This window comes from Diabrotica undecimpunctata, chromosome 7, assembly GCF_040954645.1.
Source record: "Diabrotica undecimpunctata isolate CICGRU chromosome 7, icDiaUnde3, whole genome shotgun sequence".
NCBI lineage: Eukaryota > Metazoa > Arthropoda > Insecta > Coleoptera > Chrysomelidae > Diabrotica > Diabrotica undecimpunctata.
The window spans coordinates 159238026-159253139 of NC_092809.1; the positions used below are offsets into that span (position 1 = coordinate 159238026).

At 32.9% G+C, this 15114-nt stretch overlaps 1 protein-coding gene across 3 annotated transcripts; it reads right to left on the reverse strand.

Annotated features, from left to right (window-relative positions):
* Positions 1 to 3649: 3649 nt before the first annotated feature.
* Positions 3650 to 11094, reverse strand: LOC140447063 (uncharacterized). 3 transcript variants are annotated; one of them, XM_072539651.1, is made up of 4 exons: positions 10248 to 11094; positions 8296 to 8493; positions 7972 to 8111; positions 3650 to 3940 (listed from the first exon to the last, which is right to left on the reverse strand). In XM_072539651.1, the coding sequence occupies exons 1-4, from the start codon at positions 11029 to 11031 to the stop codon at positions 3749 to 3751; spliced, it is 1314 nt and encodes a 437-aa protein (XP_072395752.1). In that variant the 5' UTR covers positions 11032 to 11094; the 3' UTR covers positions 3650 to 3748. The 3 variants fall into 3 exon arrangements, with proteins under 3 accessions (XP_072395752.1, XP_072395751.1, XP_072395753.1); XM_072539650.1 differs by having other exon boundaries at positions 7972 to 8114; XM_072539652.1 differs by lacking the exon at positions 7972 to 8111 and having other exon boundaries at positions 3766 to 3940.
* Positions 11095 to 15114: the final 4020 nt, after the last annotated feature.

Sequence of the window (15114 nt, forward strand, 5' to 3'; positions counted from 1 at the left end):
ATTCTAGTATGAGCTTGCACATCTTTTCTTGTTTTTTCCTGATTGAAGTCTTCGCCACTCTGAAAAATATCTTCTGATGGATAAAATTTAAATTAACGGTAGGTTCTCGATAAGAGAACTTAGTTATATAATTACTACTTCAAAATATTCATTTGAAATTATATCAGTTAATTAATTACCAAATTTAATTTTCTGACCAATTAAATTTAGTTTTAGGTAAATAAACTAAGATTGTTCTGAAGCTATTTTATTATGGCATGTTAATGCAATTACTATTTAAATGGGAATAAGCCACAATTAAAGGTTACAGTTCGTTTATTGACGTTTCAATTTCCACCTCGGAAATCGTTCTCAAAATACAAACATTAGTAAATTAAACAATTTTTTTTTTTTTTTGGTTTTGGTACAGGTACAGGTTTTGCTGGTTACATTTTTGAGAACCGAAAAAGGAATTAGTTTTTAGCAGGACAATGCAGTGTCCAGGGTATCGTAAGATGAGCTAGACAGCGATGCAGAAGTGAAGAGACTATATCAATAGAATGGAAAATAAGAGGCTCGCGAAAATTGCAAAGTACGAAAAACCAAATCGAGACTACCTAAGAGATCTCCAATACCATGTTACGAGAGTTGGACATCTGAAGTCCCAAGACTTATTTGTAGAAATAAACAATACTTTATCCTAAATTAAAAGATATAGAGATATATGTAAAGCTTCCTTAGATTTACGCGCTAATAAAATTTGCATATCATGTTGTGACACGGCCGACCTTTTTCCTAGAAAATTGTAACCGTAAACTCGATCAAGAACTGTCAGATCAGTTGGATAATTGATGTAATATAATCTGACTTACAGAGTCTCTGATGTAACTCTTAGTCAGGACCTTTATTAACTCACTTTTGTAATTTTTTAACGGAAATATTTAACTCGAAATGTACGAAGAGCCAAAGAGCCTACGGTACTGGTTAACTTTAGGTCAGGATCCTGAAACAATTTTGACTTTAAACTGTAAACATTTTATTAACATTAATAAGAAAAATACAGAGTAAAACGAAAAAGTTGATAAAAAATGTATGAAGAAAGTTAAAATAGAAACGAAAACCGAAAAGCAAAAGGACTAAATAAAATTAGTTAAGAATCCCATTTTTGGGTCGATGTTTGACCAGCAAGCAAGAAATACGTGTTTTAGGCACTTATTTATCGTGTTAGTTAAATAGTAATTATTGAAGAAATTAAGTAAAAAAACTAAGTGAAAGTGATTTGTATACTGAATATTGGAATCGTGAGTAGATAAAATATACTTTTTTCGTCTATTTGGATTTAGATATTTAAGTAAATCACTGCAATTAGTTATAAGTATTATCCAATTTTCATGAACTGGTATCACAGCGAAAGCTGTAAAACAGCATCGGTTTCAGTCGGATTTTAAATCCATTTAAAAGATGACATCTTCCAGTCAACCACAAAATGCATCATACTCAAAAGCAGTTAGTCAACCACGTAGTATATTAATCCCAAACAGAGATCAAGCTATTCTATTTAACACTCTAGATAATTATATAATTAATGACTATCTTGAATGATTGAATCATCATATAGAACCAAAAAATATAATTTTCGCATCCCGTATATCAAACGGTAGAATATGCATATATCTATCATCTAAAAACCTAGTAGATAAATTCATAGCAGCAACAAAGAAGATAATAGTACATGGAAATATACTAGAAGCGAGAAAATTAATAACTCCATCAGTCCGCTTAATTATGTCCAATGCATGTCCAAGCATAGCTTTTAACTTAATAATGGACGAATTATCCTCTCTCAGACATATACCTACGGATAGGAGCAACCAATCCTGCCTTCAGTCATATTCTAAGCTTCAGAAGACAAATTTTTGTTTCACCTTTTCCAGACAACTTTGTACTACCTGTAGTACAAAGTTGTCTGGAAAAGGTGAAACAATTGAAATTGGAACAAACATCATACCGCATATTTATAGCCCAAAACGAAATATCTTTCAAATTAAATTAACTGGACACGAGGCAGCTAAATGTCTAAATATTTCACCTTCTAACCATCCTCACAATGATAGTGCAATGTAAACAGAAATGAGACAAAATTCATCAATAAATCATACTCAAAAAGATAATCCACAAAATACTCCCACAATCTCAAATACCACTCCCTCCACACTTACTACGTCTTCTCAAACCACATTACAAACAGTAGCAATCCCAAATTTATCAATAAACCAAACCCAACAATGCTTACTCCAAAATACATCTATACATTTGACCACTTCTTCAGTTAACACTACAATCGCAACACCTTCATCGCCTGAGTCATCCTCTAATACCCAGAAACATAAATCAAAAACCCGAAACAAGTCAACACTTACCCCCAAATAAAAATGCACGTATGAATTCTCACGAATTACAGATGACTTCGAACAAAGCAACCGAAAACGAACTCTAGAAGATGCAATCACGCCACCCGCCGAAGAAAACTTTGCAAAACCTAAGCTTCAATTAAAGAAAAAAACCAAAACTGATGACAAAAACTTAAGAGAGAAGATACTAAATCTTCAAACATTACTAGAAACAGTTAGAGAATATGTAGAAAGGGAAAAGCAATTTTTAAGCTTCGATCAAGTAGTTGATCTATTCGAAAATATATAAGGATCTAAAGACATAATCAGCGTAACAAAATTGTACTCAGAAGACTCTTATGCACTTATAAAGTTTTTAACGGAATTACCACCCATACTATATCTACAAAAGAATGAAAACCAAAAGCATCAAATGAATACGAAAACTTGGCAAACACATAGGTTTACTCTCTGCAGTTAAAACTTCATTATCGAGGGAAGATTCCGACTCATCGGTAAATAATTCCTCTAAAGAATAATAAGACTTCATGTTTGTTCCATCACATTCAGGTATACAAGGAAATGAAGAAGCAGATGAACTAGCCCGCTTAGCATCCTTTAGCCAGGACTCCATTCTTATTAATGAGGTTTCTTCTGGTGACTTCAAGTCAGAACTAAAATATAAAGTGTTGAGTGCGTGGCGGAATAAGTGGAGTGCATTGCAAAGTAAACTTAAGGAAATTGAACAATTAGTGAAACCGTGGCTCCAACCCACAGCTAATAGACACGACCAAGTGAGAATAACGCGTTTGCGGCTGGGACACAGTGATTTGAAACATAAATGACCCTTTGCGCGGATTGTGCCGCCAATGTGTAAGAATTGTCAACTAACACTCTCCGTGGAGCATATACTAATTCGGTGCAAAACATATGAAACAGCAAGAGGGAAGCACACTATCCCAAATAATATAAAGGAAGCCTTAGGAAAAACATGAACATTAAAAAACACAATAAGTTATCTTAAAGACTCAGGACTGTATCAATTATTGTAATTTTTTCTAACTTTACCTGTATTATATTTTTTATGTCGCTAATAATTCTTGTGGTTGCAGCGTAAATAAATTAAAAAAAATCACATTTATTATTAAAATAAATGTGTATTACTCTAATCTATAAAGGATATGGGTAAAAAAACTACGGATAAAGATAAATAAAAGTCAAAAACGAAAGCAGGTTTAAATATCATAATACTTTTTTTAATTTTGTACATGTGACACAAATGTATCCTAAAATATTAACTTGACAAAAATATCTGGTTAATATCCAACAACTTTAATTTGTTAAAATAACACTGATCTTATAGAGACGTGTACAAGATTTTAATAATACGAATAGGCCATACGAGACTTTTGTGGTTTATTACATATATTTGAACAATGCGGACTGCAACGGTTTTGTCGTATTCTATCAGTATTATTTGAAATTGCAGACGATTCGTATAAAGTCCGATCTTTTAAGAATACCTTTTGTTTTGATGTCTCATGTTTATAAACAGCTGGAGAATGTGCAAGCTAAAACAAATAATAATGCAAATTAATATAAAATGTTTTTAATATCTCCACGTTTATAAAATTGATAATTATTATTATAAATCACTAAACAATTTCCGCTGTCAGGTAAATAAAAATTACTAAGTTCTCGGGAAGAACTGCGTTTCGAATTTTAAACTCGACGTTTCGGCACCAACATTGGTGCCATTATCAAGACTGATATGGTTCCGTTCGAGTTCAAGATCTCAATCTGCCTACTCATGATGTACTAGTATCTTATTCTCCAGAAATACGAGAACCGTCAAACGGCACTGACCTCTTAATCTGCCTACTCCTGAGTGTTTAGTGACGACCGGTCTCAAGCAATCAAGCAATTTAATTAAACCCAGCCTGTGAGATATCTTTACCCCTAAGAATTACGTTCGAGTGACCCAATTCATTGGAGCAAAGTATATTAACTCGAGTTAAAACAGGAACCACTCCACGGTGCTTCAATGCTCCAGACCATCCTTTATGATGCGCTATAGGGGTACAACTATCAGCCAAATGTTCTTTATGTGGGAGTCCTGGGTAATAGAACTTTTATCCTTATGTGACTTATCCGCGAACTAAAATTGTTTACTTGGGTCTCAAGTCTGATTTGGACTAGGCTTAGTTCGGAGACTAGGTGCCCAAGGGGTTGTGCGCTAATTGCCCGGGTTTTTAAGGTAATTTGTTAGTAGTTTTTTTAATTTTTTTGGTGGCCGAAGCAGTTTTTTGTGTTTTTGTGTTTTTTTTGTAGGATGTCTGGAACAAAAAATCAGAATTAGTGCATATATATATATATATATATATATATATATATATATATATATATATATATATATATATATATATATATATATATATATATATATATATATATATAAGAATAAAAATCAAATAACCTAGGCCTACACTGTACTTGCGTTTGTCTACGAGTTTTTAGAGCTACGAACTATCCTCTTTATGTGTTATTGTTGTTTTTTGTAATGTTTTCTCTCTGGTATCATTTAATTATATTCCACTATTTGTTGTCTTTTGTGCTTCTATCGGTGAAAAGCGTCATACCTTATGATCTCTCGCATTATACGACTTGGATGGTTCTCTATTTCCGCGATCTTTGTCCTTGCTATTCGTTTCATAATTTCAGTCACTCTAATTTGTAGTAATTTTCTAAAGCGAAATCTTTCTACAACGTATCTCGGTACGTTGGCTGCTTCTCTTAAGATGCTGTTATGTGCCGCTTATATTTTCTTTTTCGTTGAGTTGCATATGTGTCACCATGCGAGAGATGCATATGTTAGTATAGGAAGAATTATACTACTTATTAGTCTTATTTTTGTTTTCATTCGCAGTTTTCTTTATTTTTCCTGATAGTCCTCTTATTGACGCTTTTGCCATATTGCCTTTTTGTATTGTGGCGTCTACGTGCTTGTTAAATGTTAAGCCTTTTTTCATGATTACTCCATGATTACTAGGTATTTTGCTTTGCTTTTTCACTCTATGGGGTTGTTTGCACAGTCACTTGTTCCTCTGGTTGCTGGTGTCGCTTTTTAAAAAGTACTGCCTGCGTTTTTTCGGAGTTAAATGCAATTTTTAATTTTAAACTCCACTCTTCTATATGTCTCTATGTTTGGCCGCTATCGCTGTGTCATCGGCATATAGACTTAGTAAAGTTCCTGATGTTCTAAGTATGTCGGCTCATTTATATTGGCACTGACATATGATAAGAAAAGGTATACTGATCATGCTACTAGGACAACAAGATCCGGCAGGAGAAAACAAGCACACAGGGCTTCCTAGGCCGTTATTTAGCGAAATCCCTGTGACAATAGAAAAAAAAATAAAAATAAAATCAGGTATAGGAATAGGCGCATGGAACGTAAGAAGTTTCTACGAGCCCGGTAAGACACAAAACATTATACATGAAATGATAAGGCTTAATATACCAATTCCTGGGATAAACGAGATGCGTTGGACAAGAACTGGTAAATGTAGCATAGACACCTACGACGTATTCTACTCCAGAGAAGATAGCAATAAGCACCGCAATGGCGTGGCATTTATTGTACATAAAGAAGTCCTTAGTGGTATTAAACATGTAAGTTACATTTTGGAAAAAGTCATCATGGTGCAATAAATTCTAAAAAAAAGCTAGTGAATATTAATCTGGTTTAATTTTATGCCCTCACAGCGACCAGTAGTGAAGATGACATGGAGAAATTTGATGATAATATAAAGAGGGTAATAAGTCCTATGAAAAATAAAGACATTATTATAATATTGGGGACTTCAATGCCAAAGTAGGAAAAGGTAGACAAGCAAACATTGTAGGCAATTTCGGACTTGCACAACGTGATGGCAGAGGAAATCTTTTGTAGAAGTCTGTGTAGAGAACAAATTATGTGTGACAAATACATTCTTTAAACTATCAAAGCGTAGTTTAGTTACTAGGAAGTCACCAGTAGATACTAAAGAGAAGATCATAAGAAATCAGAACGATTATAAAACAATTACTGAGAGATGCCGAAATTCAAGCAAGACATCTAAAACACTACCTGAAGCAGATGTCCTCTCAGATCATAATGTAATAATCAGCGACATCAAACTCAAACGTAAAAAAATAAAACGCCAAAAACCGACTTGCAGTTGGGTAGATCAAACAAAACTATTCAATAACTAAGGGTAACATGAAGCCGAACAACTAGCTCAGGACAGGGAGGATGGAAGGAAATCGTAAAAAAACTGTAAAGGCCTGATGGTGTCACCACATCCCAAAAGGGATTAGGATTGAGGAGGAGGAGGAGGTATATTTAAGATGATAGTCAAGCAATCGAAGAACACCGGAATCAAATCAAAAACATCATGCAAAAAACAACCAAAAGGTATAAAACTATTAATAAACGCAAACAACAATGGATAACTGATGAATTATTGAGACTAATGAAAAACAGACGAGAACATAAAAATAAAACACGAAAGAATACAACAAAATCAATAGAGACATCAGAAAGAAAACCTATGAAGCAACAGAAAAATGGTACAGCAGCAAATGTATTAAAATAGGAAAACTATAGAAAAAGAATAACACGTTTAATATGTACAAAAATGTGTAAGGTATAACTGAACCATATAGATCAACTTCAAGTAGTTTACTTGATAAACAAAGAAATATTATAGTCAATGAACAAGACAAACTGAAGAGGTGGAGAAATATCTTGAGGAACTGTTTGATGGTAAAATAACAAAAATACAAATCAAAAATATATCGACTGGTCCAAATATAACCTTCGATGAAATGAAAAGAGCTATACAACTATCAAAGAATAGGAAAGCAACCGGTCCAAATAAACTTCTCATCAAACAACTCGACGATAAAGGCAAACATTCTCTTTTCAACTTCTTCAATAAAATATATGAAACAGGGCATATACGAACAGACAGGCTACTGTCTAGATTTGTAATGATACCGAAATAAATTAACGCAAAACAATGTAGCGATCATCGTACTATCAGTCTAATACGCCATGTACTAAAAATTTTCTTAGATAAAAGAATACTGCACCCGAGAATTTACAATAAAGTAGACCTACAACTACGCGAAACATAGTTCGGTTTCAGAAACAACCTTGAAACAAGAGAATCATTATTCAAAAAATAAAAATAAAATAGACAGTTTACATTTGATTTCGAGCTTTCCTTTATTCTGTTTAATATGGCATTTGTAAGTATTTTGCATAACTCTTATTTCTCATTTAATTCAAATTTTTCCATCTATTATTATTTAGTTTCCTCTTTTTATTACTTTTTTGTTGCTATCTTCTCTTTCCCTTTCTCTCTCTTTCTCTCTTTCCCTTTCTTCCTTTCTCTCTATCTCTCTCTCTTTCTCTCTCTTTCTTCTAACCAGCCTGAATCTGATACTAGTATAGCGGCTCATATCAAAATAAAAATTAAAAAAAAATATGGTCACAATTATCCATTTTTTTTTTGGCTTTTGACTTAAAATATATTTCAACAAAATATTAACTTACTTTTTTGAGAGGCATTAGTTCTCTAAACTCTTCATGAATCTGTTTTATTTCTTGTTCTTTTTTTTCAATTCTATGTAGCAGCTGTTTTAGTTTCGCATCCTTTTCTTTCGAAGATAATTGACCTAAAGTTTGTGGCGAATCTTCTAAAGATTATTAAAATTAATAAAAGTTTTTAAAATACATATATGTTAATTATAGTAAAGATGAACCAGTATTATAATTAAGGATTACAAACCAAGTGAGCTAGACTAACGGATTGACTGCACGGTAGTCACAAACTGAAACCTTTTGAAAAAGAACTGTTTTATTAGCATGGTCAATTACCTTGAAAACTTGATTCGTATTTCTTCATAATCTTACTGCTTTCGTACATAAAGCTTACTAAACTATTCCAAAAAGCATCTTCATTTTCTAATGGTATGTTTTCCATTGCAGCCTGATCTTTTTTTAAAATGTCACAGTTACATGATGTCTCGCTTGATATAGAACTTTCCTCTTCACATACTGGTAAAGGCAACTGTTCTAAAAAGTATAAAAGTTACATGGTGTATACAATATTATAAGTAAATTAGACATGAATCCCAAAAAATTAATAATGATAATATCTGCAGAATAAAATATATAATATTTATCTTCTAAATTATACTGATACATAAAAATATCTAGTGTGTGTGTGTGCTGTTGGTTTCTTTATCTAATAGAATTGTGATTTAATTTTAAATATTTAAAAGTTAAAAAAAGTGTAATCTATTAAAACCGAAATAAATTTACTGTAAAAACCTTCTCTAAAAACATAAAAATGTTTATGCAGTAAAATTGTTACTTATCTACATATGTATACACAAGAAAAATATTCTTGTCTTAAACGTAGAGACTTTTACACTAGTCTCTACGTGTAAATTTAATGGCTTATATATAAGAATTTAAGGAAATCAGGTCTGATATGAACAGGCAGGTTTTAGAAAAGGCTATTCAACTTCCAATCACCTGTTAACCACAAAAATATTAATAGAAAAATGTAACGAATACAAGTTTCCAGTTTTCCTAGCATTTGTAGACTACGAAAAAGCTTTCGATACCATAGAACACACGGCCGTAATAAACGCAATGCAAAATTGTAGAATAGACAGCAGATATATTAACTTAATAAAAGAAAATATGAACCAAGCTACAGCTACATACTACCTAAATGAAAATGAACACACGAACCCTGTACCATTAAACAGGGGAGTCAAACAGGGAGATACTTTACCACCAAAACTGTTCAACTTAGTTTTGGAGGACGTTTTTAAAAACCTAAATTGGAAATATAAGGGAATAAACATCAATGGCCGCTACCTCAGTAATCTACGATTTGCAGCTGACATAATCCTGATAGCTACTGACCTACAAGAAATGCAAACCATGCTGTTAGAACTACATACCGAATCTTCTAAAATAGGACTGAAAATGAATTTAAACAAAACAAAAGTCATGCACTCCGAAGATACCATGATAATAATAAACGATAAAGTTATAGAAAAAGTTGAAGAATATATATACTTAGGACAAAAAATAATACTAAATAGGGAAATTCAAACTGAAGAAATAAAAAGAAGAAGAAAGTTAGCTTGGGCAGCATTCGGTAAACTGACCTATATACTCAGAAATCAACAAATTCAATTACATCTTAGATCTAAAGTTTTTGATGCATGCATTATTCCGATATTAACTTATGCGGCACAAACATGGACAATCACAAAAAAGAATATGAATATACTTAGAGTCACTCAACACGCGATGGAAAGAGCAATGCTTGGTATATCACTTAAGGACAAGAAAACAAACACATGGATAAGACAGAAAACCAAAGTCACCGATGTTGTGCAAAAATCATTAAAGTTGAAATGGGAATACGCTGGACATGTAGCTAGGAGCGATCTAAACAAATGACACAGATCAATTTTAACCTGGAGACCATACCAACACAAAAGACCCAGAGGCAGACCTCCTATGAGATGGACAGATGATCTGAAAAGGACTGCCGGGAAAAATTGGCTACAAGTAGCGTACAATAAAAAACAATGGAAAGGAAGACTTGAAGAGGCTTATGTTCAGATGTGGACGTGAATGGCTAGATGAAGAAGAAGAAGAAGAATTAACATATATTTTCAATAGCGACAAATTCAGAAATTTTTCCATCGAATCCAAGAAGAGCTGAAACTGAAAAGACGTAATAACGCCAAAAAAGAGATATTTAATATTGCTTCAATAACAACTATCCAATTTACTATTACCTTCTATTACCGGTTTAGATATTTTTTTATCTTTTTGGATAGATCCATAATTTTGTGTTCGTTTTTTGAGAGGTGTAGAATAATCTGTATTTCCTGCGAAATTTTCTTTAGGGTTTTCATTTAAATTTCGTTCATATGCTTCGACATCTGAATATTCTTGATAAACTTTTTCTTCATAATATTGACCATTCTCATATAAATTTGTTGCAGGTTGTTTCAGGATATTCTGATCCTGCTGTTCACGATTAAGCATTTTCTCGTCAAAAGTTCCATTATTATTATCAAAATTTAATTCATGTTTGTTTTGCTGGTTATAATTATATTTTTCATCATGGTAATCAGCTTGGTTAATTTCATAAAAAGCTTCCTCAGGTTGGCTTAGCAATTTCTTATCTGGATTTTGGTAACTAAAATTTGGCTCGTCACGACTCTGGTCGACATTGTTTAAACTAAAATTAAAGTCATTTTTCTTTTGGCTACCATAAGTATTGTATTGGTTATTGTCATGATTTGAAACCTGCATGTTGTTTTGTAATGGTCCTGTCGAATTTTGAACGGACTTTGTATGAACACTTTGTTTTTGTATTGCTCCATCGGGTTGCGCTATGTTTTCTGTATATCCTAATTTTCTTTTTATACAAATTGATGCTACAGGACAGTCATCTGAATTAGCTCTCATTTTGTAAACACAACTTAGTTCTGCGGGACAATCATCTAGATTGGTTCTGATTTTATTGTAAATAGAAGTTTTTTCTGCAGGACAATGATTACGATTACTTCCCATTTTATTGTATATACAATTAATTTTGCAATTTTATGTACTTCTTAATATATAAACATGTCACTGTCATGCTTCTTTGAAAGATAATTTCTATTTTGTTGTTATTAGAATAGGTAATAAACATAGCTCTCAAACTTATTACCTACTATTTTAATATAAAACTAAGTTTACTTAGAACCACGTTTAGTCTTATATCAACAAACATAAGGGCACATAGCCAAAACGAAGAATTTAAAATGTAAGTAAATAGTGTAGTCAAAGGAATGTAAAATTAAAAAAAAACATGTATGACATACAGGAAATGTAGTAATAATAATGATCAAAGACGAAATATGGTAATACTAAGTATTGACCATACTGTATATATACTACACAATGCAAAGAGAATTTATAAAATAATTGCCTAGATAATAATATTAACCCTGCGGTGCACGGATATGGTCTGTCGGGCCCATTCTGGTTTTCTAATATCTCTATTTGGTTAGCGAGTCTAAGTACGGTCCTCTGGCGGTCTAGGTACCTTTCGACGGCATGGCCAGCTATAATCCCTCAGTTACTAATGCGTATTGAAGCGATAGTCTCGATGTTATAATCTGTTTTCGTTCTCTCAAACCCAACCCGTTTTTTAATGTAAGTATTTTTTATAAAAGTGCAAAACAAAATTTGCAGTGCATTGTTTTTAGAGCTTAGCAAAACAATGTATTCTTACGAGGGAGAGGTAAAACGTTTGCAATGTCTCTACGAGGAAGTTGCAACCAACGAGGAAGAAAATTATGAAGATTCAGATTCCGATGAGTCTATTGTTGGAAAATTAGAAAATGAAGATGGTAATCATAACTCAGAGCCTGAATTCGATTTATTAGACACCGAACTAAACTTACAAAAATGTATTACACAAGGTAGGTCAAACCAACACCTTATTACAATACCAAAGATGGAATGAAATGGAATAAGACATGCGGATCACGAAATGTTAGAACTAGACGAGAAAATATCATCACAAAACTTCCTGGACTTATTATGGAATGCTGGAAACTGTTTTTTAATGACAAAATTATAAAACATATTGTTGAATGTACTAATGTATCTATCGAGCGTGTGTTCGTGAGATATAAAGGCAGTTCCGATGCGAGGCTAACAAATATATGTGAAATAAAAGCTCTGATTGGCCTGCTTTACTTAGCTGGAGTTTACCGTGGAGGTAGAACTTCAATTTTTGAGTTTTGGGAAAAATTTGGTACGGCCATTGACATATTTCCGGCAACGATGGCTCTCCGCAGATTTAGATTTCTTATGAAGTGCTTCCGCCTAGATGATATTCGTACAAGGGACGAACGGACATAAGTAGACAAACTTGCAGCAGTTAGAGTCGTATTCGAGGATGTATGTAGTTGAAAATTTTCAAAAATATTATACCATTGGCCAATATGTCACTATCGATGTGATGCTTTTAGGCTTTAGAGGTCGCTTCCAAACAAACCGTCTAATACGGTCTGAAGGTATATTCTTTGGTGGATTCTCGCACTTTCTATACTTATCAATTAGAAATATATGCCGGTACACAACCACCAGGTCCATATTTTATCAGTTCTGCAGCCTACGATGTGGTTGAGCGGCTTTGCAAACCAATCTCCAAGTCCAACAGGAATGTCACAATGGACAATTGGTTTACATCAATTAAAGTCGCAAAAAACTTACTGACAAATCATAGTCTAACAATTGTAGGCACCCTACGGAAAAACAAAAGGCATATCCCAACCGAATTTTTATTGAACAATAGACCGCCAAAATCAACTATGTTTGGATTTACCAAAGATATGATGATATTGTTCTATATAGCAAAACCAAAAAAACATGTTCCTTTGTCAACCCTACACCATGATGACCAAATCGATCCGACAATTAGTGACGAAAGTAAACCTGAAGTAATAACGTTCTACTAGCGGACCAACTCGACATCGAGTTTTTTAAATGAAATTTTTATTTTGCGAGAAAAATTAAGAGATCAATACAAACAATATAAGCAAGAATATACATAACATTCATCAATAATAATGCAAGTAAAAAGTGTATTAAATATCACGAAATGTTTTGTCGAAAACAATGTTTTTTGTTACAATGTTATCATTTAGCAGTTAATTTTGCATGCTGATCACGAATCCGGTGTCAGATAACTCTACGAAAGGTGGTGTGGACATGGTTGATCAACCTCGAGGTTCCTATACTGTCGCAAGAAATACAAAACGTTGGCCCATGGTCATCTTTTATGCATTGATGCTGCAATAAAAAATGCATTTGTGATACAGAGAACTAACAAACTGGATCTAAAAACAAGCAAAAGTGTTTTTTTTTAAGAACTAAGTCTTCAGTTAGTAATAGACAATATAAAAGAAAGATTTAAATCTCCTCATTTGGCACGAGATATAAGAGAACTTGCTGCTAAACTCAGTGGTGTTGGACCAGTACAAGCACCTGCGGAATTGCAAAATAAAAGGGGGCGTTTCTTTTTTTAAAAGCATCACCAGTTTTCTACAAATAGAAATGATCTTAGAATATAAGTAAATAACGAACAGGGTTCATACTTACAAAAACAATTTGTAGGTTTTTTGAATGTTATAAAAACTCTACGATAACTTAAAATTAAAACTTAGCTAACCAAACGAGAAAAAAAAACCAAGAAAAACTGTATAAGAGCACTATTGTTCATTTATTTTATTTGTTGGTGATATTTTTTTTATTTTGACCAATGGCTTCATTGGAATGTTGGTTTAAGCTCTTTCAAGGTTCAAACCCCACTGATATTTTCTATTGTATTCTATCCGTTTGGAATGTCATAATTTCACATGTGGCTTGCTTTCGTACATGTGTTTGATTGAAATGCAGTGAGGTACGATTATCGAAGGAATTGGTAAACGAAAAGGGTACGAAAAAACTATATATACTAGTATCTTCTGCACGATTACGTGTACAGGCAAGATACCAACAAAAGTAGCCAAACACACAAAAAACAAGGAATAACAATAGCTTTCACAACAAACAACTTAAGCAAATATATTAAGCTTGTATCGCTGCCGGGCTCTGTTTTCCAACTTTTTTGTAATTGAGCATTACACTTCCGTTCTGTTCCATATTTCCTCTGTTCCTATTCTATTCGCTCTGGTGGTTTGTAGACATCTTCTCATAAAGTCCAGTTTAACTGTTGTTATTTTATTTTGTATTGATGTTGTCATTGGCTATACTTCCGCTACATATAGGTTAATATTCATCACTATGCGCTAAAAGGTTTTTTTGTTTTCTTTGGTTAGTGTTGTTCCATATCACCTCATTAAGTGCTTTCGTAGCTATTTTCATTTCTATATCTTTCATACAAGTACTATTTTGGCTCATCATTGAGCCTAAGTACTTAAAAGTCTTGCAATTCTTAATAGTCTCTTCTTCCAAACTTAAGTTCAAATCTGCAACCTCGGATCCAATACATAAGCATTCGGTCTCACACATATTTATCTTTCCCACAGCTCATATTGTTCCTTTAACAAAAATGACTTTGTCATCTGCAAAAAATAATGAATGTAATATATTTTCTTGTACTGGTATGCCCTCTCTTGTAATGGTATGTTAATTTGGCTACAGGCTAAGGATCACTACAGGAGCAATGCGACCAATTTTTGGCATTAGAGTTATAAGAACCTCATAGTTTCCAGGGCAACAACTAACAATAACCCCAGAAGAAGCTACAGCTACCTGAGGAAAGGAATGCTAAACGCTTAAACAATAGAAAAGGTTAATGCAAGTGAATAATAAAGGTAAAATGTAATGGCATGTCTTGCAAACACAAAAACAAAAAACAATTGATGTTTTCCAGCATCCAAATTTATGTATAACAAAAGTTTGATTAAACACTACGTCAAACACTAGTTAGTTAAAATGTGATTTTCATTACCTAAAATAAGAATTTGTGGCTTAATCCTCTATAAACATAATATTTAAAAAAATTTAATGTCATAATTATTGATGTATTCATTTTTAAATTACGTGAGAAACAAAAAACTAATAAACGTTGTGACTGTGTTACCGCTAGTAGGATGA